The sequence below is a fragment of the Tachysurus fulvidraco genome, chromosome 2 (genome assembly GCF_022655615.1).
Source record: "Tachysurus fulvidraco isolate hzauxx_2018 chromosome 2, HZAU_PFXX_2.0, whole genome shotgun sequence".
Taxonomy (NCBI): Eukaryota; Metazoa; Chordata; class Actinopteri; order Siluriformes; family Bagridae; genus Tachysurus; species Tachysurus fulvidraco.
In genome coordinates, this window is record NC_062519.1 from 29,312,525 (window position 1) to 29,339,618 (window position 27,094).

The following is a 27,094-nucleotide window of genomic DNA, read 5'->3' on the forward strand; positions in this document are numbered from 1 at the left end:
TCATCATCATTCGCAAATTAAGTAGGCCTGCCCAAGGTTCTGAACAAAGTTGGTGACATTGATTAGAGGCTACTAAAGCAAAGACCAGCAGATTCGTCGTCCCATATCACAAGGTCGCCTTATATCAGAATCATATCAAACCCATAGTCTAAACCAGTTACCATTATTGGCAAAGCATTCTCCTAAGAAAAATATAGTGTGACTCATATTCTTATTTGCATTTGTGTGTAGATATTTGGATCTGTTCAGTCCGAATAATGTATTAATATGTGCATATTTAGTTGCATGGCTAGTGGCAAAATCTCCAGTGCATCTCAAGTATAAACTTTTACACTATCTGTATCTCTATTTCATTTGTCTCCATCAATCATTAGTGGGAACCAGCAGTGTTCGTCCTCTCTTGCTGTCAAATCTGACATAAGACAACACAGCTCAAACCAACGTCCTCATTCCAACCATTTTGTCAGTGCTCTAAATCCATCAATACTGTCAGCAGTCTGTGTTGACATACAGACCAATACAACGACTCCCTCTGTAATAGCGATGTCTCCTAATGCCGAGCATCGCACTGTGCTATTCCGCAGTCTAACGATTACTTTGTCATACTAGAGGCGAGGGAATGCTCTGACAAATGACATAACTAATGCCTCCTGGTTTTGATCCAGTTTGCTATAGGTGGAAGTGGCTCTGCACAGCCTATAATTGAGTCATCAATGAGCAAGCAGGGAGCCAGAGCAGACGCAGCTAAATTGTTAATGGCCGTTGGCTACACATTGATCACCACGGGACTTTGTATGAGTTGCCTAACACTGATGAGCTATTGCATTCCATCTTGCCATATTTGTCACCTGAGTGTAACCCCTAGTGCCCCCTCCATCACTGTGGTCTGAATGGTAAAAAATCACTATGCAGCCCTAACTATGGAAAAAAATGGAGTCTTCCAAACCAACTGAAAGGCCATCAAGAAGTCACACATCATGAGGAATTTCACAAATCCAGAGATGTTTGTAAAGTGACACAGATATGGACTCCAAAGCACTCCATTTAGATCTAGAATAAGCTGCCAAGTAGTAGCACTCCAGCTATTAGTGCATGTTCGGATACATGGGGCTTGCAATCGCTCCTGGTTTTGCAAAGACAAGTGTATTAAGAACAAATTCACTTGCAATTTCCCAAGCTATAGAAGGAACATCTTGGTCTGATCTAAGGGTTTACGGTTTGTGTTAGCTCTCTTATTTCTCCTGAAGGACAGCTGAAAGAAAAAAGCTTCCATTTCTTCTTTTATTTTTTTTCTGGCCTTCAATGAAATAATTCATTTTTTTAGTGATTAGGTTTTAGTGTTTTCTACTTTCAGTAGGTCTTTCTCTCTCCTTGAGATAAAGTGGTACCTTAAAGCATTGGGGTTCATTTGTTTTTGATTCAGTTTGAGCTTCGGCATGACTCAAACCAGTCCAGTCCAACTCTTTAAATCTTTGAGGTTGTTTTGGCATTTATTCCAGGCCATGCAGCGCTATTGATTCCTTGTCCTTGTACTCGGCACACAAACACTTAGTTCATAAAGCCTGTAGGATAGGAATGCAGGGAAGGAACATTGGCTGGCCTGGATTATACAGTTTGCCATATGCTGTCTACTGATTTCCTGCAGTCAGAACAAGGTCCCTTCTGAACTGCTCCCAACACTCTTTTCCCAGCATTGCACATCTTATTTATTTATTTACCTCAGAGAGTCGGATTGAATAAGATTGCAGGTGTAGGTTCACAGAAAACTAAAATAGAAAAAAAAGGTGAAGAGAGTGGATACCGCTTTCAGGGAGAGTTGAACACAGCGAGTGTGTGAGAGAAATGGAAAAAAGAAGGTGCAGAGAGAGAAAGAGACAAAGAAAGAGCCCTTGTGAGACGACCTCATCTGTCACAGACCGACTTTGTCATTAATATGCGGCAGCTGCATGCTGATGGCTGGCACTGACCCATTTTCTCTCTCGAATCTTGCCGAGCGATGGCGAGAGAGGCACAGGTCTGAGGATAATCCGCTTTGTGTGGAACACCCAGGTAGCATGGCTAAAGACAATCCTTTTGGCACATGGAGATGAGCTTTGAACATAGACACTCGTGTCCTGTGATAATGACTTCTCTTTGACCACTGGACTGTGATTATGTAAGCAGCAGGAGGATGGCAGTGTACCTGATCTCCTACAATAATAACCATACAAAGCAAAGCCATTTTTCATATTCGGCCGAGCCAAAAAAATGTCAAGGAAATAAATTTGAAGCTTTTAATAAATACTGGGTTAAAGCGTCTAATAAAGAAAACTATTCATTAATGAACCACTTTAAGGTTAAAGAATATATTATAAAGAAACAATGTTTATATATATTTATCTCAACCATAGATAGAGTAGCTTATGTAATTAGATTAAAATATATATAGTGTTTTTGATGTACACAGCACTGACAGTCCAAAGCATAAATGTTCAAGGGTGCTTTAACCTTCATTGCGTTGTGCACGGTTTTGCTGGTATCAAATATTTCCTAATATTTTGCACGTTTAAGCAATTATTGCATATTACTGAGGCACCAACCCTTGCCTCCTGTACATACTAATTTTAGCTCAAACCTTGACTCAGCCTAACCCTCTTGCTGTGTATATAACCTGTGTGGGGATTTAAACGTATAGACAACAAAAGCAAAGAATTATCCAGTGGATTTATCAACACACACTGTTCCTACACCTGTGATTAATTGTGAGTTATTACACAGGTGTACAAGCTCTTAATGTATTATAATATAAATAGTGTACTATATTTACCCCCACACAAGGGAAATAATCACATCTGATCTTGTGTTTATTAAGCAGTTTCAAGAACAAACATACAGTGTTTGTTCATTTGTTTTATTCATTATCTCTCTGCTCTGAAGCAGATCAGGTCTGTTTTCACTGCATCAGAGATCCCCTGTGAGGTGGAGAATGAAGAATATGACTCTTTTTCTTTCTCTGCTTCTGTCGTTCTCATACAGGTGTTGGGCAGTGGTAGACATCGTTCCCCAGATGGCTGTCAAGCCCGTCCTGGAGGAGAAACTCTTAAATACCAGCTTGGTCCGGATGGAGACCACTCGACCGGCGCACACATTTATCTACTCCAACATCTCCCTGGAGGAGTAAGTGCACACACACTCACACACCCACACACTCACACACATACACACACCCACACTCATGCACCACATGCATACACATGTTTGTCTTAGTGAAAATTATTAATGCAGTTAATTAATAGTATGCCCCACCATAATCTAACCTTAACCTTAACTTTAGTAACCAACATGAAACATTTTGTCTCACTGAGTTTTTCTTTTTTTTGGCCTCCGCCAAATTTTCCCACAAACTCTCAGATCTTCTTGTTCATGTAGGGAGATATGAGATATAAAAGATACATACACCCCTCTATCTACACACACATTCCCACTATCCTTGTGAGGACCTTCCACTGACATCGCTACAAAATAGATGCTGTGCCACACCTCAATCTGACCCCAACCTTATTCTCCGTAACCAATGAATCAATGAAATAAAAGCTGCAGGGACTTTTTTATAAACACTTTTCATGGGGTCAAAACTGCCTAATATTCCTATCCTCATGGGGACATTTATCTCCACCAAGATATAACAACATACAAACACATTCCACTTGCTACAGTAGGTCAGATCAGATGTGACCAGATGTGTCACTGGTTCTCGTTTGTGTCCAGGATATGCTGCCAGCTAATTTTGTCACTAATTGAGCCACTTAGTCCATCTTCTGGCTCTTAATCTCTGCTCCACCTCCAGTGCTGATGTGGCTTATGAAGTCTTTCATAGAAACAAATGGCATCTAGGAAGTGCTGGAACAGTGTATAACAGGGCTTCAAGCTATTCTTGGTATTAAGTGTGAAAGGAAAACTCTCTCAGACAGTTCCAGTTCAATAGAACACACACACAAAAGTACACTCTTTAGAAAACAGCTGAATTTTAATAGTTTTAGTACAGAGTGCTTCAGCTTGTGTTCGCTCTCGTGTGTAAATGACATTTACACATAGCCAAAAGCTGCGTAAACAAATAAGAAGCCATGAGAACTATTGGTGATTGGATATTATATTAACTAAGTCTTCCACAGTGAATCCTTAGTGCTGTTATTAGGCATCTGTGAGATACCAGATGTTTAGGGTCATGGTGATTCACCTTTATGAAACATGAGAACACATAACAAATGAGCTCAGCAGCTTGTTGTGTTGTGCCTCTAGATGATAGATATTGTACACCGATTAATATAGCATTGCAGTTTGTACCGTATAATTGAAAGCTTCCATGATACTTAATGGTCACCTAGACTTTGGGGTTAAAAAAAAACTTTAAATGTGTTCCATGTGTTCTACTGTCATTTAAAGAGACTAATTTATCTGTACAGTCTAATCAATTTCTCATGTAGGTGGTTTTAGCAGAGCTTAAACCAATTAATACCTGCCCTTTAGTCATATTTACACAAACCGTTATCATTCTCAAAGTGACTTTCAGGTGCACAATGAATCTATTTACATAGAGATGTCCAGATTGTACATTCAGGCATATACCCATTGCACATATAAGGAATAATACACCGGCTATATACTACAATAGAAAAATAATCAACAATGCCAGTGTGATGTTACATTTAGCACTCGATTTAATTATTTTCTTATACCAGCATAGCCTGAAATAATGTATTCCTTATACAGGACAGATCTGTGCCCACACCAACAATTTTCTTATTTATTATAGAAAAAAAGGTACACTTATAACAGCTGCAATCATTGTTTCCTCACTGGCCACTTATTTATCCCTCTCTTGAAGTTAAAAGATCTGACAAAAAATAGCTAGTCATAGCTTGTTACTGGGATAAAAAACTGGATAAAGATTTTAGGACATTTGCATGTTGGAAAACTTTTAGTTCCAGCTCTACACTTGACTATTAGACAGAGCTGGCACTGGAGACTCCTTATATATAGAAACAAACACTGACTGTAATCTGTGTGGAGTGTCCACCATACCTGTTCCTGAGTACACTGTTAATATATAGAACTGATATTACATGTTATATACAGTATATTAAAACAAGTTTATTATTATAAACCCTGAAGCTCAAATAAGATATAAGACCTGCTGTAATGAAAAATTTATCAACACCTTCTGGCCAAACAGAATTGATCGTTCAGTAGTATACAACATACAGTATTAATGCACAAAACAGACATTTGAAGGACACAATCCTTCATAGTACATCAACTTGCAGATATTATCGGTGCTGTATGAATTCCTCACGTTCAAATCAGGCCTTTAATCTACTTTGAAATGTAAGCTTTGTTCCAGACACAAGGTTCGGTGCGGTACATCTGGTTGTATGCGAATACTGTTCTCAAGGCTAAATGCACAGGAAATCTTTAGGCCGAATGAACTTGATCTGGAACGCCATAATGAGTAAAATCTGCTCGTTTAATAATGTGTATGATTTTGTCACGGTGAGACAAAGGCAAGTGAGGATCCAAATGCAGTTTAAAGTTTTACTAAATCAAAACAAGAAATGAACAACAAATAGGCAGGCAAAAACAGGGAACAGAGACATAACTAGACAACATACTACACCAACAACGACTAACCCCAGGGAAGTGAACAAACAGAGTAGATATAGTGAACAAGAACTAATAACAAAGCAGAGACAATCAGAGACAAAGACAACACACCTGGAGGAAAGATTGAGTACAATTAGTGTCCATGGTAACCAAGAAGTGGGCGGATCAAACAATTAACAGGGCAAGGCAGCAGACAGAAACAAAGGAAAACACAGACAGACTCATTACAGAACACCCCCCCCCCAACCCCCCCAGGAACAGCTTACAGACACTCCCACGTCCGCAGAAACCAGTCCAGGAGGGTGGAGCGAAGGTGCAACTGGGGTGGGAGGGTGGATCGAGTTTGTGTAGTACCGCAGGCGGGGCCAGAGACCAGAGCAGAACCGGAGACCAGGGTGGTGCTGGGGGTGCTCTAAGTCTGTAAGCAGAGACAGGAGGTAGGGGGGCTGGCACATCCAGGGAAACAAAACACAGCACAGGAAAATTGGTTGGTTCAGGCCAGGCTGAGAGTTCAGGGAGCTTGGGTGTAACCATGTCGACTGCGTTCTCTGACTCAGTCATTTCGGTCGACCCGGGTGGTTCGGCTGGTTCCATCGACCCAGCTGGTTCCGTCGACCTGGTTCCGTCAACCCGGTTGGTTCAACTGGTTCCGTCGACCCGGCTGGTTCTGTCGACCCGGTTGGCCCATCCGGTTCCGACAACCCGGCTGGTACCGGCGACATGGTCGGTCCGGCTGGTTCAGACGACCCGGTTGGTTCCGACAACCCATCTGGCTCCGGCGACCCGGTCGGTCCGGCGACCCGGCTGGTTTCGGCAACCCATCTGGTTCTGGTGACCCATCTGGTTCAGACAACCCGGTCGGTCTGGCTGGTTCCGGTGGCCCGTTCGGCCCGGCTGGTTCCGTTGAACCAGCTGGTTCCGGCGACCCGGCTGGTTCGGTTGGTTCCGACGACCCAGTCGGCTCATCTGGTTCCGACGACCCGGTCGGTTCGGCTGGTGAGGCCGACGGCTTAGGGATGCCAGCCGCCCGAGCCGACCTCATCGGTGTATCCGCCAGTTTGGAGACCAACCGGTTCGCACGGGCCTCAGCCGAGCTTGCCGGTACGGTAGCCATGTGAACCGGCTTGGTCACAGGTGTGCACGGGACTGGGCTGGACGGAGGCACTGTAGGGAGGATCCAAATGTAGTTTAATGTTTTACTAAATCAAAACAAGAAATAAACAACAAATAGGCAGGCAAAAACAGGGAACGGGAACAGAGACATAACTAGACGACATACTACACCAACAACGACTAACCCCAGGGAAGTGAACAAACAGAGTAGATATAGTGAACAAGAACCAATAACAAAGCAGAGACAATCAGAGACAAAGACAACACACCTGGAGGAAAGATTGAGTACAATTAGTGTCCATGGTAACCAAGACGTGGGCGGAGAAAACAATTAACAGGGCAAGGCAGCAGACAGAAACAAAGGAAAACACGGACAGACTCATTACAGATTTGGCTGTATGACTGGACATTACAGAACCTCCTGTATGGTTAAGAAAAGAGTTATTGTGGTCTTTAATGACAGAGAGATTATAACTCTTTATTTATTTAGAGATTATATGCTGAATTTTGAACAGTTACTAAGTATCTTACAAAATAAAATAAAAAAAACGTTCATTCATGCATTCATTCTTATGTAACTGTTTCCCTAGTAATGGTCCATCACAGGTCCTTATGCACACACAAATACAGTTAGTTCATGCAGTTAGTCTGTAGGAGCTATATTATTAGCAGGCCAGACAAAACCACAGAGCACAGAGGTTAGTCACTAGCAAATGATAAAGAAACAAATGGTGAAGCATTTTAACATTTTTACCAAAGAACCAAATAATGGAATTTCTGCCTGTTTTGGATGTGCCCCTGTGCAATATTGAATTTCTTTGTTATGTGACACTCCAGAGTAGTGTTTAATGGTGCATATGGAAGTACACACTCAGGGCTTTAAGAAGAATTAGTTTCTTTCATAAGTATTCTGTTTTTATCTAGCATACTAGACGTAATCATTTCCAAAACAATTTTTGATTATACTTTTTTCAATTTTCGGAGATAAAATAATATCTTTTTTTATACTGACTGAAAATGTCGAGTTCACATGAGTATTAGAAAAAAGGGTTCAATTGTATTGATAAAAACAATCAGTGGATGTACCTATTGTCTCTTATTTTTCAGAAAACAACAAACATCAAAAAAGATGTATAACATGTATCACACTGCAGTACTAATCTGCATGCTGGAAGGAAATTGTGTGAAAACAAATGTGGTTTGATGAACCTTGGGTTCAAAGCCGTGCCAGGTATTTGAGCCAAGTGTGAAAACGCCCTTAAATCAACCCTTATCCAGTTGAAGTGAGAAATAATGTATAATGACAGCTCCTCCTGTTAGCTTCCTGAGTCTTTGACAAAGCCTAGACAGTGTTTTAAAGTCAGATTTATGTCTGAATAATTCAGTGTAGTCCTGTTGGTTAGAGAACATTATAAATATTAATAATAATGTGGGATTGTATTTGAGTCTCTCCAGTGAACCCTGTTTCTGCCCTCTTTGTTTTAATGTCATTATTTTGTAGAAGGCTTTTCTGACATTTTTCTGATTACTCATCAAGAATTAGGGACATTTAAATATTAGTCCACCTAGTTATTTTACTTTTCCCCTCTCATTTAGTATGAGAGCTCAGCTGGGTCAGAGGTATAATAATATCTAATTTTCATATGCAATCTGTCTGTGTTCCTGCATCACTCATTAGTAAAATCACTTATTATGATGATTATAATATTATTATTACAGCTTAGTCCTGTGCTAAATCTATCATTGGAAGGTCCTTATAAAGGCAGTGTATGTGTGTGTATTTGTGTTTAATGGGTGTTTTTGTCTTGTACATCTTCATGGGGACCACACTGATGGGTATAGTGTTAATAATAGCATTAGTACTTAGACAGTGGAAGGTCCTGAAGGTGGGTGAGGGTTGATTTGGAGCTGATTTGTTTGGGATCATGTTTTTCTTAGTGAGAACTTAGAACTTTATTATTCCCGAAGGAAATTCTTTTAGCTGAACTTCAGAATACATAATTACAAAGTGCAAGAGAAATAAATAAAATATAAACTTGTCCCCACAAAGATATGAATACCTAAAACTTTTGACTTTATGGGGACATTTGGAGAGTCCACAAGGAACTTGAGGAACAAGTTTTTGTTCGGTTTGTTTGGGTTTTTTTTTAAAAAGTCTTTACAAAATCTGCAGTTTTATCTAAAAGCTAATGCAACCAATATATTTATTTTTTGATTACTGAGGTTAAGCTTAGGGTTAGATTTAGGTGTAGGCATAGCATTAATTAACTGCATTAATTAATAATGATGAGAACCTTTACATGAAGGTCCTCACAAGGAAAATATGTGTGTGTGTGTGTGTGTGTGTGTGGTGTGTGTGTGTGTGTGTGTGTGTGTGTGTGTGTGTGTGTGTGTGTGTGTGTGAGAGAGAGAGAGAGAGAGAGAGAGAGAGAGAGAGAGAGAGAGAGAGAGAGAGAGAGAGAGAGAGAGAGACATGGAAAGGCATAGTGCTCCTGTTTAAGAAAGAAAAAATGGTTGGATGCACAGAGCAACAGAGCCCCCAGCAGTTATCATGAGGCATTGCAGACTTGAAGGATTAAAAAAAATGGACTCAGAATGCATCTCAGATATGAATCTCATCCTGATAGACATCCAAAACATATACACTCCTGAATGCAACATGTATTAACTGTAAAGTAAAAATCTACTGAAGAACCTGCCCACTGATAAAATGTTGAATCTGTTCACTAATAATTCACTTACAGCCAGATATACAACATAAGATCTCTCTCTCTCTCTCTCTCTCTCTCTCTCTCTCTCTCTCTCTCTCTCTCTCTCTCTCTCTCTCTATCTTCCTCTCAACTCCCTGGCTGCAGCTCTCTAATGAGGACTCAAGAACAGTAGCCTTGCTGGTCAGCTCTGTTTATTTGAATTGACTCACCTTCGTATAGGGATTAAGAAGGATTACATTTCCTTGACTTAATCTAAATTGATTCTCCAAGCTAGTGATATATTGTGTTCTTTCTCTGTAGTCATTTGGTAGACCATTTGAAGAACTGTTTATGAACAGTTTTCTAGTTTTATTTCAATAATAGTGACTGTAATCAGATTTAAGGTTGCAGCCAATTCATTTCTTATCGGGTTCCTTTTAACTTTTCCTTTAGCTCTCCTTTTAACTATTTTTCAAAAAACTCTTTTTTTATATTGAGTTTTTTTTTCTTTGTTTTTTTATTTTTTATAAGCCAGCAATGGCCTTATTCAAATGTGCACACTGCACTGTGGGACTTTATTTGCCTGCGCTGCAGAAATTAGACAAAGACTTGGGGACAAAGCCACAAACGCAGCAGAGCTTGATAAAAATGTGGGGCATCTGATTTCCTGGCGAAGCCGTTGGGACATTTTGGAAATTGGAGGTCAGCAACGGAACACTGAACACAATCCACCGGCTATAGAAGAAAAAGGATCCCGGAGCGTTCAGAGAAAGAAATAATTAAAACCAAGAGAAATTTCGCTGGTTCTGGATTTACAGAGAGTCACAGGGAATCTGAGAGACTGGCGGTTCCACTGCATTACCTGCCTCCATTCTGAAAGCCACTGCTTGAATATTTTAAAGCACAAACACCACTTGAATCTGATGAAGACAGATGTGTATTTAAAAGTAGATTAAGGAAGATAAATAGTCAGCCATTGTTGTATACTGATGGATTTTGTGGAGATTTGTGATTGTTGTTTTTAATATATCTGCTGTACTGTAGTGTAGCAGTTCCTTTCTTTCATTACAAGACTGGAACATGGATGATAGATAGATAGATAGATAGATAGATAGATAGATAGATAGATAGATAGATAGATAGATAGATAGATAGATAGATAGATAGATAGATAGATAGATAGATAGATAGATAGATGGATGGATGGATGGATGGATGAATGGATGATTTGAAGCAGTGAGAAGTGAGTGCTGTTAGCACAGTTAGCATGCTAACCAACCACAAGATCCATAGAGCTCAGGACAGAAGTAAGAGGTATGCAACTTATTGTAAACCGTACGTACTAAAAGCATGAAGTGGTCTGCCCGTCCAACCCTTTACACCTGTCTGTGAACAGGTTCATAATGGTGAAAAAATAATAGAGTGCACTCAAGGATTCTGTTTGTGTAGAAATATGATCACTATTCAGTAGCAGTACTGACTGGAATGAGGATGAGGAAAAAAGCCACATGCCTCAAGATGTCTGGAGGCTCTTTTGTACCATCAGCCCATTAGATTCTACAATATAACTCTACCCAGTACCTCTTACTCCACTGACTTAGTCTTACATACTGTACACACACAACACTTTTTTGTGTGTGTCAAGGAAAGAGATTAATGAGAGAGAGAGAGAGAGAGAGAGAGAGAGAGAGAGAGAGAGAGAGAGAGAGAGAGAGGCATATGTAGATATGCACTTATTTTATATATATAATTTCTGCACTCTTTTCCTTGATGCAGGTTGATTGAAAAGTTTTTTTCCCATTGATATTACTTGCACCGCTCTGTCTACTAGAATTTTCCCTACAGGGGATTAATAAAAGTTCATCTCATCTCTCATCATCTCATAAAAGCTTCACAAAGTGTTAAAGTGGTCAGTGATGGCTGAATGGTTAGAGTTCTGTGCTGAAGGGCTGAGTTCATCCCATGACTCCCAAAAAAGCCACATTTGGACCCTTGAGCAAACCATTTAGCTCTCAACTGCATACTTATGTGCTTGGATTCCGTCTCACTTTGGGATAAAAAGTGCCTGCCAAATGTGAATAAAAAGATCCCTCTTTCAATTACAAATCCACTTATTTAGCATTCAGTACAAATTTGGCTTTTGCTTTAGCTTAAGATGTAGCGATGATGAAAATGTCCATCATAGAGACACCTCCAGTTCTCATCTTAAGCACAACTTGCTTATGGCAAATGATTTTTTTTTAAGTCAGGAAAAGGAAACCCTGAGTTGAAAATTTCACAAATAATGATTGAATGAAATGAAGAATAGACAGAGATATATTTTGCCCGTAGGTCCAAACCTAAATAAAACCTTTATTAACATTTGCAAAAATTCATTCTGTGGTTTTGCATTTCAAGGGCAAAACTTATCACCCTTGCTATTGTGATTATGATCTTTTAACTAGAATCTACTTGATCGTCACCAACTGTACTGCCTCTCAATTAGCATAATATAATGGCATTTCAATGCATTTATATTAGCCATTCACTTACATACACAACGGCGTTAACTTTAAATGGTGTTGTATAGTTTTTATGTACACCATAGTGAAGTTTTTTAATGTGTTTGCAAATTGTCTTCTAATCCCACCCACCAACCCCCCAACCCCCCTCCATAGGTCTGAAAAGGCTGGGGAGATTGCGACAATACCTCTAACAAAGGTAGGATGACATTTTCCTGGCAAAAAAACTGTAATAGTCAGCAATTGTAATATCAGGGGCTGTCAGTGAATTTTAGAATAAAAACCAAGTAGTGCTTTTTTTCCTAACGTGTTTCATGTTTCTTTTGGGGTTTTTCCAATCTAGTTTTACTTATGTAGCGCTTTTAACAACAGACTTTGTCAGCAGCTTTCTAAAAAACCGCATGTATATTTCAATCCCTAATGAGCAATTCAGAGACACCAGTAGCAAAGAAAAACTCTTACATGAGGAAGAAACCTTGAAAGGAACCAGCATTTTTTTTTACTCCATGTCACTACAAAAAAGTTTTTTTAATTTTATTTTAAAAGATGTACCATGAGAAATAGTCCAATATAATTGTTATAGATAATATTCCTTCATTTTCTGTAACTGCTTTATCCCGGTCAGAACCAAGGTGGCTCCAGAGTCGACCCTGTTAATGCTGGACAAGAGGAGGGATGTTAGTAGAATAGATCATAATTTTTGTTGATGATAGAACTCAATTTTAATCTAAAAACTGCTACTGTTATTTTCCATAATGGGAAAAACAAACAGGAAGTGATTCACTCTAAAAAAAAACATCAAGATTGACATGAGGTTTTTGTTTTCTCTAGGTTGCTCGTCTTGATTTATTTCCTTCATCCTTATTATATCCCAATATATTTTGAATAAAACAAGCTATGAATGGCTTTTTTAAAAAATGGAACATGACAGAGGAGAAAATAAGAAGAAGAACTTGCTTTGTGATAATGTGGCAGACTCATGTGATAACCCTTTACCCTTTTAGAGTAAACTCTGTAGTGTGTACAATGTTTTGCATTGCTAATGCAACTCAAGTGTGATAAATTCTTCTTTTCTTGTGTTGTGCCCACGGCCTGAGCTCAGGAGGCCTGCAGGCAGGCAAGGACATGAGTCACATATGAATTATGTATGAATAAATATTTTCAAGCACACTCCTGCATCCCTCCCTGTGCAGCTCTCAGCTTGATTGAGCTATAGTAACAATGTAATGGGTATTAATATATCCATTCCAAACACTTAGCGTCAGAGCAAGGAGAGCAGTGGAACTGCAACGAGGGTCCGCAAACAGCTGGGAACAGTGTTTGTTTTGGTCTCCTATTTCTGAGAAAATGAACTATCGGGGAGAATAATTTTCAGACTAAACTGGACCTATAAAAATACTGCATTTATTTGGAAGTGCATTTGTGAGCTCTGAGGTGCAAATGGTTCAGTCTAGCCATGCACAGTGATTCATCATTTAAATGCAGCTAATCACACCTGACGCAGGAGTGCTAATGCTGCCATGCCTTTCACCAAGTAAACACATTTGTAGGGACTAGAGCAAGAGACTGAATGCAGAGGGAAAGAAAACAAAATGCTAGCTGTTATCTACAAAGAGCTGATTTGTACTCTTTAATGTATCTGCTTTAATGTCGGTGTCCAACTGGATGTAGCATGAGCGTTTATACTAAGTGTGACATGAACCACATAAGAATTTACATCAAAGGGAACAAGAACAGCGTCTGAGCCAAAACAAAGAAAAGTTCAGTATTTCAATATAGGAATAATAAATAGAAGAAAGTATGGGTGTATCTTTGTATTGAAAAGTGGAAGAGGAAAGAAACCTCGCATGATCAGTTATAAACCACAGAGCTTTTATATGTCTATATTAAGCAGTATTTATCAGTTCAGGTATTTGAGCAATCACAGAATGATTCAGCCACAGAAGGACAAATGCTTGCACATTTTTTTGTTTCAAAGGAATTGCTGTTTTTTTTTTGGGTTTTTTTTTAATTAAAGATACCCACATGATAACTGCATGGAAGATATATGTATGATATAGTTATATTGATATAGAGCTTTTAATAATGAACATCGGTCCAAGGCCATCTCTATGGTTTCTCTTTGGTTATGTTGTACCATCCATATCCCACATCCCATGTAGCTCCAGGTTTTCTATGAGTGGCCATTCTCATCAGCAGCAGGTGATCTGAAGTGAACTTGATTGTGTACACTGGATTGAGTAAATTATATTGTTTACAAGTGATATATATTTTGAATAAACTCTGAAACCTATCATAAAACCCACACGTTTTCCATGTGTGTCAGGGATCAGCGCGGACTTTTGCCATGTGCGTTTGTTGTTGTTTTTGTCACGTGATTGCCCGCCTTCGTCTGCTCCTCCTGGTCATCACACCTGTTCCCCATTGTGTGTGATTGTCCCTGTCTGTATATATGTGAGCGGCTTCATTAATAATTACGTGTTGTAATTAGTCTCGTCAGTTCCCCGTGTATTGTGGATATGTTTGTCTTCCTCATGTATTATACCCCTTTCATTTGAAGCTATCCTGCGTACGGGTCTGTCTCCAATCCATGTCCTTCCGGGGTTCTGACAGTATGCAACAGACACACTTGGTTGAACCATAAATATACGTGTTGCATGTCAGTGTATTCCTACATGCCACGTTTAACCATAAACCTCTTCTCTGTCTGCTCACTTAGTACTTTATAAGGAACACTGTACTAATTCTGAGTAAAGCTTTCCTGTGCACACAAAACAACCTCAATTCTTCATGGCATGGATTCCACAAGCTGTTGGAAACATTACTTTGAGATTCTGGTTCATGTTGACATGATTGCATCACACAATTTCTGCAAATTTTTCAGACGTACTTTCACGCTGCAAATCTTTCATACTGTCACATCTCAAAGGCTTTCTTTTGGATTCAGATCTGGTCATTGGAAAAGCCACTGAAGAACATTGAACTCATCTTCATGTTCATAAAACCAGTTTTAGACGTATTTTGCTTTGTGACATGGTGCCTTATCATACTGGAAGTAACCATTAGAAGATGGTAAATTGTGGCCTTAAAGGGATAAAAATGGTCAGCAGCAGTAGAGTTCACGCAATGTTTGTTTGATCACTAGAAGTTTTTTCTTTATTGCATCATTTCGTGCCATGTCACAATGCCATTTTTCCAACATTGTGATGATTGAACATAAAATGAAGGTGATGGCTCATTTCTGCATAATTTTATGCATTGCACTCCTGCCACAAGATTGGTGTTCCTAATAAAATGATGGGTCAATTAGCCTTTATGTACCTCAAAATTTTTAAAAAGGTAAATTCTATATAAATTCATTGAAGTTATTTATTTGGGAATGTAGTCCAGTCTGAGGTTGATATTGAATGAATGAGTGAATGAATGAATGAATGAAAACAAACCAAACATACATTTTTCTAAGAATGCAGAATTCAAATTAGTGTTAAGCCCCTGATGCTGTGTTAAGCCCCTGATACTGAACACTTTGCTCCATTTTGCAATGTGTCAAATGCTTCTTGTATGTTATTAGCATAACTTCGATGTTATCCTAGGCATCTGCCTGTTTTCACAGAGCAACGGCTTTGTTATCAAACCATCTGTCATTTACTCACATTCTTTGCCCTTTAGAGAACAGCAGTAGTAATGGTACTTCTACTGAAACAGGCATCACTGCATGACATATGCCGGGTTAAATATGAATAAAGGAAAAAGCAAAAGGTAATGAATATTTTGCGCAGCAGGCAGATATGTAGAGGCATTATGTTTAATGGTTCTACTGAGCCTCTAGAGTGAAGCAGCTTTGCAGCTTGCTCTTCCCATGAGTTGGTAAATATTGTTCCTTTTATGCTGTGGTGTCTGGGTTGGCAGCACAAAGCCATGTTCAAGGAGGTTTTGTCACTTGTCATGACTGCCTTGCTGGTGACATTTGCAATGCATTAAGCGAAGCCTTCATGCTCCAGCAAACAAACGTGTACAACGAAGTGACTCATGAAGAACAGCTACTGTTGCTTTTTATGAATCCGTGCTGGAGTCATTTAATGCTTGTATATTCATATTGGTTCTACAGCTTCACCAATCACACACTTCAATTTTTCTATACAATACTGATAGCACTGTGTATATCAGCTGATTCTGCTCGTATTCTATGACCAAACAAATTCTTGTTAAGCTTCTTTTGCTATGGTAAGAGATACATCAGGAGCAAGCTGGTGACATGTTTGTTTTGTTTTTTATGCTCAAAGTCCAGAAAACTTGAGCAGGTGATGGTAAGGGCCTTGCTCAAGGATCCAGTAGTGACAGGTTGGCAGCACTGGGTTTCTGATCTTTCTTTCTGACTTTCTGATCACTAACCTGAATGTGCTTCCTTGTGGTTTGTTGTAAAGCAAACATTATTGCCACCTTCTTGAGCCTCATTTACATGAAATTTTTATTGATTATTTATAATCGAGAAGTAGTGACAGCCCTTGTACTGTTATTGGAAAATAACTGGTTCCAAATAAATAAGATTAAACACCACTCACTCTGTTGTTTATTATTTTCCTATTTTCCTCAAGCAGCATGCCCCATTATGTTTTATTCTCCACATAATTAACCATTTTATAACTTCAGCCAGCCCAGAACACAAATGCCCCATAAAGCTGATCTTCCCATGACAGCGCCCACACAACACAGTCAAAAATGTTGTGACTTGCAGTCCACTGTAAAAAAGCTTGGGAACCCAAATGTAGTCTGCAGTCTGGCTTCAATACCAGCCATATATTGAGTTTGTAAAAATAAATGTGTTGATGGAAGAGCTAACGTAGCCATTCCAGACTCACCCTGATCGATTCTGTACAATATTTTCAGCAGAGAATTTGATCAGGAACATAAATTAATCAGACTTATCAGTTTATTTGATTTTTTTTTCTTTTTGTTAGCTCTGGCTCTCAGTAGTAAGGCTACTAAAAGAGGATCATATACTGCACTGTTCAAGAGTCTAGAGAGTGTGTATGGTGCTCTCATTCTGTCAGCAGGGTGTGAATCTCCACCTTATATCACTCCAGAAACACCCAATATCACCTCAGCCAAACCTACGCCTCCCAATCCGTGATGGGTGCAGGGCAGAAAAGGAGTGTTTTAGACATGGATGATTGACAGACAGTGTGAGGTGTTATAGTGGAGCTGCATGGCTGTGTTTTCAGGTTGTAATTAGTTTGCTTCTGTATTTGCCTCCTGTTCTTTCCCGCCAGGTCCATACATTATTCATAGATATTATTCATAGTGTGTGGGTACGTGTGAGTGCACTGCATGCTCAATGCTACAGAAACCCTATTTCTCTTAAGGGACTTAGTGACAGTACATACCCGCAATATGTGACATGATTGACAGCTGACAGATACGTACCACTTCTGCTAGCACTTACATGAACTGAGCATATTATGTTTCACATTACCAGGTGGGTTAGACTGAGCTTGGGGCCATTGGTTTGAGGCACTTTCACACTACTGCTTAAGGTATCATAACTTTGGTAGTCCTAGACTATAATATACTGTTCACATGGCATCTTTAGTAGGCCATTTTGTTAATCAACAAATATACTTGTTTAAAATGACACTATTATCCTGCATCACACAGATTCAATAAAAACTCTGTTCCTTCAGCTAACAAATCAGCTTAATTTGTCCTCCTCCTACTTTCATAATGGACACTAATTAGAAATTGTTTTAGCCTCCTGTGAAGGTTGAGGGTCTTGTTTTTCTCTTCTTGTCTTTTGCCTATCATCCATCTTTGTGCTCGCTCATCCAGAACCACCATGATGATTGGTTATGATTGGTGTGTGTCATTACATTAGATGCCTCCCCCCGTCTCTCTCTCTCTCTCTCTCTCTCTCTCTCTCTCTCTCTCTCTCTCTCTCTCTCTCTCTCTGCATTATAGCGCCAAGTGGTGCTTGGAATCACTTATGATTTAAACTGTAGCAAATTGAAATTATCAGGGCTTGAAGGAAAACATTCAACAACTCAGCAAGTCTTTAATTGTGTGACTCATTGTCAAATGTGAACTGCCTGTGGTACTTTATCCAATAAAGAAAAATGTGCCATGGCTTCAAATTTTGGGATTGAAACACAATTGTGGTACTTTTGATGTTGTGGTAATACTTAATACTAAGTACTACAATTCTCAATGCAAAGAAAGCTCTGTCCAATATTGGGGTTTAATAAAAATACTGTAATCTATAGCTGTTCATTTATATCTGTGACTTTTTGTTTTGATTTAAACCTAAGATGGATGTGGCCTAAACTGGAAGTGTTGGGATCTACCAATGAAATCAACCCAGTCACACAGTGAAATAATACATTTAATTTGATTTAAAAATAAAAAACAAACTAGTAGCTTAATTTAAGGTACCACAGCCACCTTAACACACTCCTAAGCTTCACATCTGACTGTTCACCTGCATGTTACTGAATTTCAGTTTCGATCCTACTATTCAATCAGATACCCAAAATAATAATAACCAACAAAACAAAAATCTAAATAATGCAAGTATTTGTATCAGTTGATTAGACATTCTGTTCATTTCCATTAATATATTTATATTTTGTTACAAGCTTAGTTCATAGCTCTTTCAAAAATTTATGTTAAATACAGTGTCAATAAAAACATAAATAAACATGTTGCTATTTACTGTATGTAGAGTATCATGCCATTTTTGGTAAAGTCCTTTTTGTTTTTGCCTTCTGTACACAAAATGACAACTTACTTGTGACAGAAAATTCTGTTCCCACCAATCCCGCTGCATTAGGGATTCTCTCTCAGTATCATTCCAGGTCAATATCTGTCAGAAGCATTTGAGCATGAGTTTAAAACAGCTGAGACCCATTCATTATTCAGAGGGTAGCATCGAATGGCACAGTCCTGAGAGAGCTATGTGGAGTTGTCAGATGAAATGGATTGATGTCCCAGGGACTTGACTTGTGTGCTTATTATTGGGTTCAGATGGGGTGAAAGCTCTAGTAGAGCCTAGCTAAAGAGGAAAAGGTGCAAATTTTGGGAAGCAGTGCTCTGTAAAATGGAGAGAAAAGTCAATAGCAACATCGATCCAGGCTGGAAAAATGTTATTCACTAAGGGTGATATTTCAAAATTCATGATAAAATAAATCATATTAGAGTAAATACAGAAGACAGGCATGACATCAAGTTGAACACAGTAGGGTGGTGGCTGGGGTTGACTATGAAATTCTGTTCTTAGATTGTTTACCTTTGCTATTGATTCCATTCATTTTAGATTGGCATTGCATATTACATTTCAGAGAACTTTTGCCCCTGTATGTATTGATACCAACCTGCAGAACACCATCAGCACCATCATATCTGCCAAGAATATATGATATGAAGATATATACAGTATATGAAGAACGTTCTCACTTTCTGTTGCATCAGTTTGCTGCTTGTGGCTTGAAATGTTTTTTACATTTATTGCACTGTTTAAAAGGAAGAATATATATATATACTGTTGAATTGCATAATAGTATCTTTCATTAAAATGATTAAAGTTTCAGGTGATTAGTGCCATCTATGGACAAGCTATAGCCTACAAACCATGGCTGCAAAAACTAATTTATGCTGGTGCTTAGCTGAATTCATGATGCTGTCAGTCTTCACAAAAAGCCCCTGGACCACCAGCCACAAAACAGCACCAAATTCTGAATGAGGCACCTCCATATTTTACTCATTTCCTGTTCTTCTTTACTCATTTCCTGTTTTTCTTATTTTTCCTGTTTTTATTCTTAGTTGTATTTTTAAGGATTCATTTTATTATTGATCTGTTTCTTGATCTGTTGAATTTTTTTGTGCAGCAGGAACCACAGTCTCCCAGACATTGTCCATTTTAGAAGGGCTAACAAGTTCTCAATAGGGTTGAGGTCAGGTGAGGAAGGGGGTCATGTCATTATTCTTTCACCTTTAAGGTCTTTACCTGCTATCCACTCAGTGGTGTACTTTGATGCATGCGATGATGGATCATTGTCCTGCAGAAAAGACATTCTTGAATGGTCTCCTTGAAAGATGCAGATTTTTTGATGTACCACTGTTGAAGAAAGTGTCTTCTAAAAACTGGTTTTAGGGTTGGAAGTTGATTTTGAGACGCTGCCTAATAATTATGTACACCTTGATATCGGGTCACACCATCCCTCATTACACAAATACACATCACCTGATATGCTTAAATAAATATACAAGTTTATACAGCTTAGTGTTAGAAACTATGCATAAAAATGATGATATGGTCAAAATACTATACTACCAATAATTAAACTTTGCACACAGTGTAAACTGGAATATCCGAAACTGTCATCTGCTGATTGTTTTTTATTTCTCTGGAACCTGTTTCAACTGATCTAGAGGTTTTACAATTTTACAGGATTACAACCTGATTGTGGTTTTAATAGAACATTTAACAATGAACATTTTACCAAAGCAAACAGAAGTTTAGATTTTGATTAAGATTTAGAGCCATAATGAGCGAGTTGTAAGGAAAAACTCATTGAGAGAATCCAGACTCTCTTAAAACTTAAAACTAATGTTTTTATTTTTTATATCACTAAGCCACAGTCTTAACCACTGACCCGGTGCTGCTCCATTAAACAATTATGATGCAGTCAGAAGTACAACCTAGAATCCTCTTATCTGTAATCAGAAACAGTATCCAATGCACCACTGCTTCACTTGTGCAAATCACCTGTCTCTGTTGTGTTCACTGGAACTGATATCTGCTGGCACACAAAGTTCAGATGCTGTAAGGTTTTAGGAGTATCCGTTTCCCTAATCTTCAGACATTTTCAATTAAAATGTATTTTATATACTGTACTTGCTGCATTTGGAGTGTTAAAGCTCTTGTTTCTTTTCCAGTTTACATTTGAAAAGGATTTTCTTTGCTGTTCACTCAATTATCCCAATACATTCCAATGTAAGAATATCAATTCATATTCCTGTGTAAAATGTTTCTCAGAGCTTGTCTACATATGCTACATGTACATAGATGCATCTCTATATCTGATTTTCAGGCTTGCAGTGAGTCAGCAGCATTCAGCTCAGTTCATTTACGGACAGATTTGAAAGATAATTCTAGCCCAAATCTATTTTCTGATTTATTATATAGTTTCTTTCAGCAAGCCTTATGTCGATGGACAAAACAAGTTAGGATCTAGGTATCAAACAGGACCTGGAATAAAACTGTGCCTTGCTAAATCATCACACTAACATTAATTTCAACGGGCTACAGTGCAAATGATACTATAAGGTGAAATGCATGTGGACACCTGACCATCACACCCACATCACGTGGGTCTTCTCCAGACTGCTGCACAAAATGGTCAAACAGTTTCCAGCATAATAATGCACCTCTGCACAAAGCGAGCTCTATAAGATACCTCCTTGCCTGACATCAATGCCCAGGCCTACTAATGATCTTCTCCCCATAACCATGCTCCAAAATCTAGTAGAGAATCTGCCTATAAGACTGGAGGTAATTATAACAACTAAGAGTGTGATGCACACACGCACATGGTTGGTCAGGTGTCCACAAACCTCTGCCCATATAGTTTGCTCAAGTCTGTTGCACCACTAACTTGAAATTCCATATCATGCGTCAAATTACATATTTTGTATAGAAAGTACTGATAATAAAAAATGCTATACAATGTTTGTAGATAGGCAAAATGTACAGATTTGATTCACAGAAACGCAGAGACAGACACATTGTTAGTGAGCTGCTTAGCCTCAGTCTCAGTGTATGCCATTAGGAAAGCTTTTCAATGTGAAACTACACAGTCTGAGTGGAAATTATGTAGATTAGCATGGTGCAGTGAGATTCCCTTAGGCTGATCTCAGCAGAAGGTAATACAGCAGGACAGGAGTCTGGTATTCATCAGGAAAGAGCCTGAAACAAGAAGCGCAGTAGACATGAGTAATGAGTGAATGATGATCACTGTTAAACTGGAAAGCTTTGAGCCATGTTTTTGTCTTTTGTGATGAAAAACAATGACAAATTATTCTATAACATTCATTTATCCTCAATAACTTCTTTATCCTGATCAGCCTATCCCGACGCTGGGTGCAAGGCACGGATACATCAGTCCATTGAAGTATATCACACACTGACTTATATCTTGAGTGCTGTAGGGATGGAGGTTACGTTGATAAAAAGCTAACAGATTTTTGGCTTTTGGATTAATGCAGAAAGTAAGTGCTACGACTTACAAACATTTATGATTTTTACATGTTTTATTCATCATGATGATCTTCACAAATGAACACAACTTTTAGCATTTTGAAGTTTAAATACACTTAGCTGACATTACCACTAACATTAGGCTAGAACTACAATGTAATAATGAACGAGTTGAAATCTTACTGATAAGGATCCACCCTGCTCTCTTTTTGGATGAATTTGAATGAATGAAAAGTTTGAGGCTGTAGTTTCCTGAAAAGTTTCCTGTTCCATTTTAAAAGTGGGTTATTACGGATGTATTTTATGTTATAGAATGAAACTCTGAATACTCTTGTTTTGGAAATTATCATTTTTGTTTGTACCTACTGTATTAAGTACAATATTTCCTACAATATTTAATAATAAATTTGATTGCTTCTGTTTCCCAAAATATAATCAATCTTAAGGCATAATTTGAGCCATTAAAACCCAGACCGGTAGGTACTAAGGATGAAGGAATGAACATTGTGAATGCATCACACAACTGTAACTGCAATAAGCTCATATGTATGAAAAGAAAAAAAATTCCGGTTCTCAGTTTCAATCCTCTAAATGTTTCTGTCTAGCCTTCTAAAAACATGTAGTGTTCCTCTTTCTGATATTTGTATCTGTTTAGAACACATTATAGGTTTGTTCTCAATATTGTTGGGTTACATCGTTATCAACCTTCATAAAAAAATGACTATATAGAACATTTCAGAATTAAGGTAAATTTGACTACTTCTCTCCCTTTACAATGATTAGCCCATGGGAACAATACACGCTAGACAGGTTGTTGTTGGACTTTTAGAAACATTTAGACAGCTGATTTCCTATGCATCTTTTTGCGAAATAAATTTGCATAAGTTATGAAACTTGCCATTTGTTGTGTCTCGAGTCTCTGGTACAGTATTTCAGGAAGTCCTAATCGTGTTTTTTTATGAACTACTGTAGAGCTTTCTGGTAACTCTATATCAAAGCAATTAAATATATGATATTAAAGGGCAATGTCAAGCAACTCTAGACACAGATTCTGTCAGTGTAAACATGATAAAAGCTTATGACAAAGATCTGAGGTTAAGCCATTGATCATGACATGTGTAATGGGTTCGGTCTGTTATCAACATTCCCAGCACTGCATCAATTATTCAGGCACTGCTACAGGCTTTGGGAACAAGGCTTCACAGTGCTGTTCCTGCTCCCCACTATGCAAACTGCCACTCGCTCTCGGGAGGTGATCATGATACTCTGTTATTGTTCACCAGCTGCTGGATAGACTTGCCCACAGAGGCTCACTTTTGTTCTCACAAACTGGATCTGTACACACTCCTCATTATTCCCAGACTTGTCGGGTATAACATACATGGCACTGGTGTCAGTGTGGTAATATGAGTAGATTTGTGTTTTTATGTCTCAGACATAAAAATTCATTCATTCTTTCATTCATTCATTCATTCATTCATTCATTCATTCATTCATTCACCTGTTTTATCCTGGTTAGGGTTTTATGAATACAGAGCCTTTCTGAGGAACATGGTGTGTCAGGTGGGAATTTACCTTTACCATGCATACAAATTTATACCATGCAGTCACATTCACACCTAGTCAAACCTCGTCAATCCACTTTCTGCTTGCTTTGAGAGGTTGGCAGAAACTTGAGAATCATAGGGAAAACCTGCAAAACTAGTCAAAGCCAGTAACCAGAGCTCAGGAGCAAATTGGGGACCCTGAATCTATGAGGCAACATTGCTACAATCTCTATATTTCTACGTTCTATTTTCATACAGTCTTGTTTTTTTCTAGTAATACAGAATTGTACAGATAGCTTTTTTGGTCTTGTGCAGTAACAGGTTAATCAGTTTAAACAATGTTTTTGGGTTTTTTTTTAAAATAAGGAGCACAAGGAAACATTTTTAATAGATTTTTCAGACGGATTTATGAAACACAACTTATATGTGAGGAAAGTTATGACGACACAGAGGATTAGCAGCTTTGCTAGCAGAACACTAAGATCTTGGAACCAGTTTCTTCTATCTGTGCCAGGTGCTACAGGTCTTCTGTATTTACTTCTATCAAGACACAGGGTTATTCAGCCAATCACAGGGTCCTAAACTATGGAAAAAAATCCCCATTTCTAATTAGCCAGTTTCATTTCCAACTTATTTTTCATTGACTTGATTATATTGTTAGGTTGATGAGTGTATTTAATGTGACATTATATGACGTTCTTTATAAATAAAATGGCATTGATTTGACTGCGCTTACTCAGGTGCTTATTATTTGTAGCTCATGTTGCTGACATGCTCGACACATCATTAGCAATGATTGAGAAGATGCACATAAACAAGAACAAAATGTTTATTATAGTTTCTTATAGTTTCAGTTTAGATATTAGATGTTATCCCATCTATAAAATCCATCACGACCAGCTGTCGCTAAATGTGGCACAAAGTGAACACACATTCAAGGCTGCATTCTAAACCATATCCAATGCTCTAAAGAGTATCTTTATATCTGCTGCTGGTATCATCATCCCTTCTGTATAGAAGAGATGGGGAATAGTGTTATAAAAAATTCTGTGTCATTTACTGAGTAGTAGGTGAAAGAGCAAAACCACTCATGCTCTAACAAGAGCTTCACAGTTTGAATGCTGCAGTGTTACACCGTGCTGAGCTGACACAGTGAGCTAGCCAGCTAGGATCAGTCTTGTTGTAACAACAGAAATGAATGCTCTACTCTGATCTCTCAGTGGAATATTCTCAGTGCTTTCTGGGGCTTCATGCAGCCCGTAGCCTATTGGTGAAAAGCTAACCTGCTTACTTTAAATATCTAGCTAAATGACAGGGTGAAAAGCTTGTTTAGTAATTTCATGGTCCAGGCTGTGTTTCACATTATATTATCTCATTAGTGTTATTTGTAAGCCGATTTGTGTTGACAGGCTAACTAGCTTCCTGATCAGATGAGTGTTTTCTGGTTTACTAACTTAACTAGCAAGCTTGCTACTGTCTCCTCTGCTGCGTGATGTATGTATGATGTCTGCAGTCACTAGTTTAGACATGACAGAAATTAATAGAGCTTTGTGAGCTTTTTTTTTCATATTAGTATAACGTTTATTATTATTATTGTTGTTGTTGTTGTTGTTATTATTATTATTATTATTATTGGTCATGCTTCAACTCAAACATCTTATTTACTGTAGGTATAGAAAGATTTCGAAGCGTCATTATAAACTTTAAATGGAAAAATGTGAAACTGTCAGTGTAGTGTCATTTTTTGCTTTGATATCCTCGATGTTGGGTATGCTTGATGTCTATATTTATCTCAGGCTTCCAACATTTTAATGCAAATTAAAAATCAGGAACCAGAAGAACTTCCTATGATGTCTCTTTTATGGAAATTGCTGAAGCATTAAAATTCGGAGTTGAAATTCTCACCTGAGGGGCACGTTTTCTTAATCAAAAGGACATCTTGTGCTGGTTAGCTTACTCTCATGCCTCAGGCAAAGTTTAAGCCAAATGTTCCCCATTTTGTATATATCAGGGCTTCTCTTCACAGCCCTGAGACTTGTGAGGGCTTAGCAAAAGTGGGTAATGTGATACCAACGCTTTTATCTTCTTAATTTCACTTCTATTACCATTTGTCAGAGATCTCTTGCCATTTGGACTGTCAACCCTCCTGAGCTTTACCCCTCTGGAAAATCACAGGGCTAAAAAGGCAAACTCCTGCTCTTCAGCAGACAAAAGGAAAAATGGTAAAAGAACATCAGCAAGGAAGCTTTTTACCTTAAACCTCTGATTCTTTTTATTCTTCATATACTTCTGATTCATATTATTCCCCTGATGGTTCAGAGTGTGTCTGGAGCCGCCACATCCTTCTGACACATGTCAGGATACAATGACAAAAAGTGAGATAGGAAGATGTACAGAGGCAGGCTGCAGTACTGTCTTTGAGCAAATGTGAAGTTCCAGCCAAAAGAGACCCAGTGTAAGATTTATAAAAAAAATAAAAAGAAGAAGAAGAAGAAGAAGAAAAAGTCAAAAGACAGATATATCAGCTGCAGTTCTGACCCTATGAACAGTTTCGCTGTAATGATGGAAGATCCCTTGTGTTTAATTCAAGGATTCATATCTCTATCGCAAAGTTACTTGGACAGTGACAAAGTAAAAAGAAAGTCAGTCGAGTGTTTGGGAATACATGGGCTTGGAATATAACTTTTTCTTCTGGGTTTTGTGGAATTCTCAAATCTAATTAGTCAGAAGCTGAGAGTATTTCTAATACATTATTATTAATCCATTAAAAACATATCTTTATAAGCTAAAGATTTCTCTCAGTCTCTAGTGTCAGCACACACTACTTATCCTTCAGGGTGTCACAAGGTAGCATATTGTAGTGTTTGTAAGACTCTTGATTTTATTTATGCCATTTAGCAGACCCCCTTAACCATATACCTCTGTGCATTTGAGGGTTACCCAATGGCCCATAAGTAGAAGCTTGTCAATGGTGGGATTTTAAATAGCAACCTGTCGATGAGTAAGCGTGTCTAAGTGTGTCTTAACTACTGATCTACCATTTCATCTGTCACAAGGGCTTAGTGAATATTATGGTCACTACTACTTAGTCTGGTATTGTCATAAAATACCTCATATTATGTGTATACACATATAATCAAGCATACAATCCCTGCTCTGACAATGTAGTCCCCTTTTTATCTTATATCAGGAAAGGTTTCTTGGGTTAAAAGCACCATCATCATCTACAACAACAGCACGCTTATCATAAGTATGTTTGATCTGAGATGCTTGGGTACTAGCTGCTTCTAATAGTACACACATACAGAGAGAGAGAGAGAGAGAGAGAGAGAGAGAGAGAGAGAGAGAGAGAGA

General features: G+C 38.4%; 1 protein-coding gene across 4 annotated transcripts in view; it reads left to right on the plus strand.

Moving 5' to 3' along the window:
* Positions 1-27,094, plus strand: part of si:ch211-51h4.2 — a 115,242-nt gene that overhangs the window by 73,883 nt on the left and 14,265 nt on the right. For all 4 annotated transcript variants that reach the window (XM_027169685.2, XM_027169684.2, XM_047807117.1 and 1 more), the window contains 2 exons: positions 3,016-3,156; positions 12,101-12,143. In XM_027169685.2, the coding sequence (XP_027025486.2) occupies positions 3,016-3,156; positions 12,101-12,143 (184 nt within the window). The remainder of the gene's footprint in view (positions 1-3,015; positions 3,157-12,100; positions 12,144-27,094) is intronic.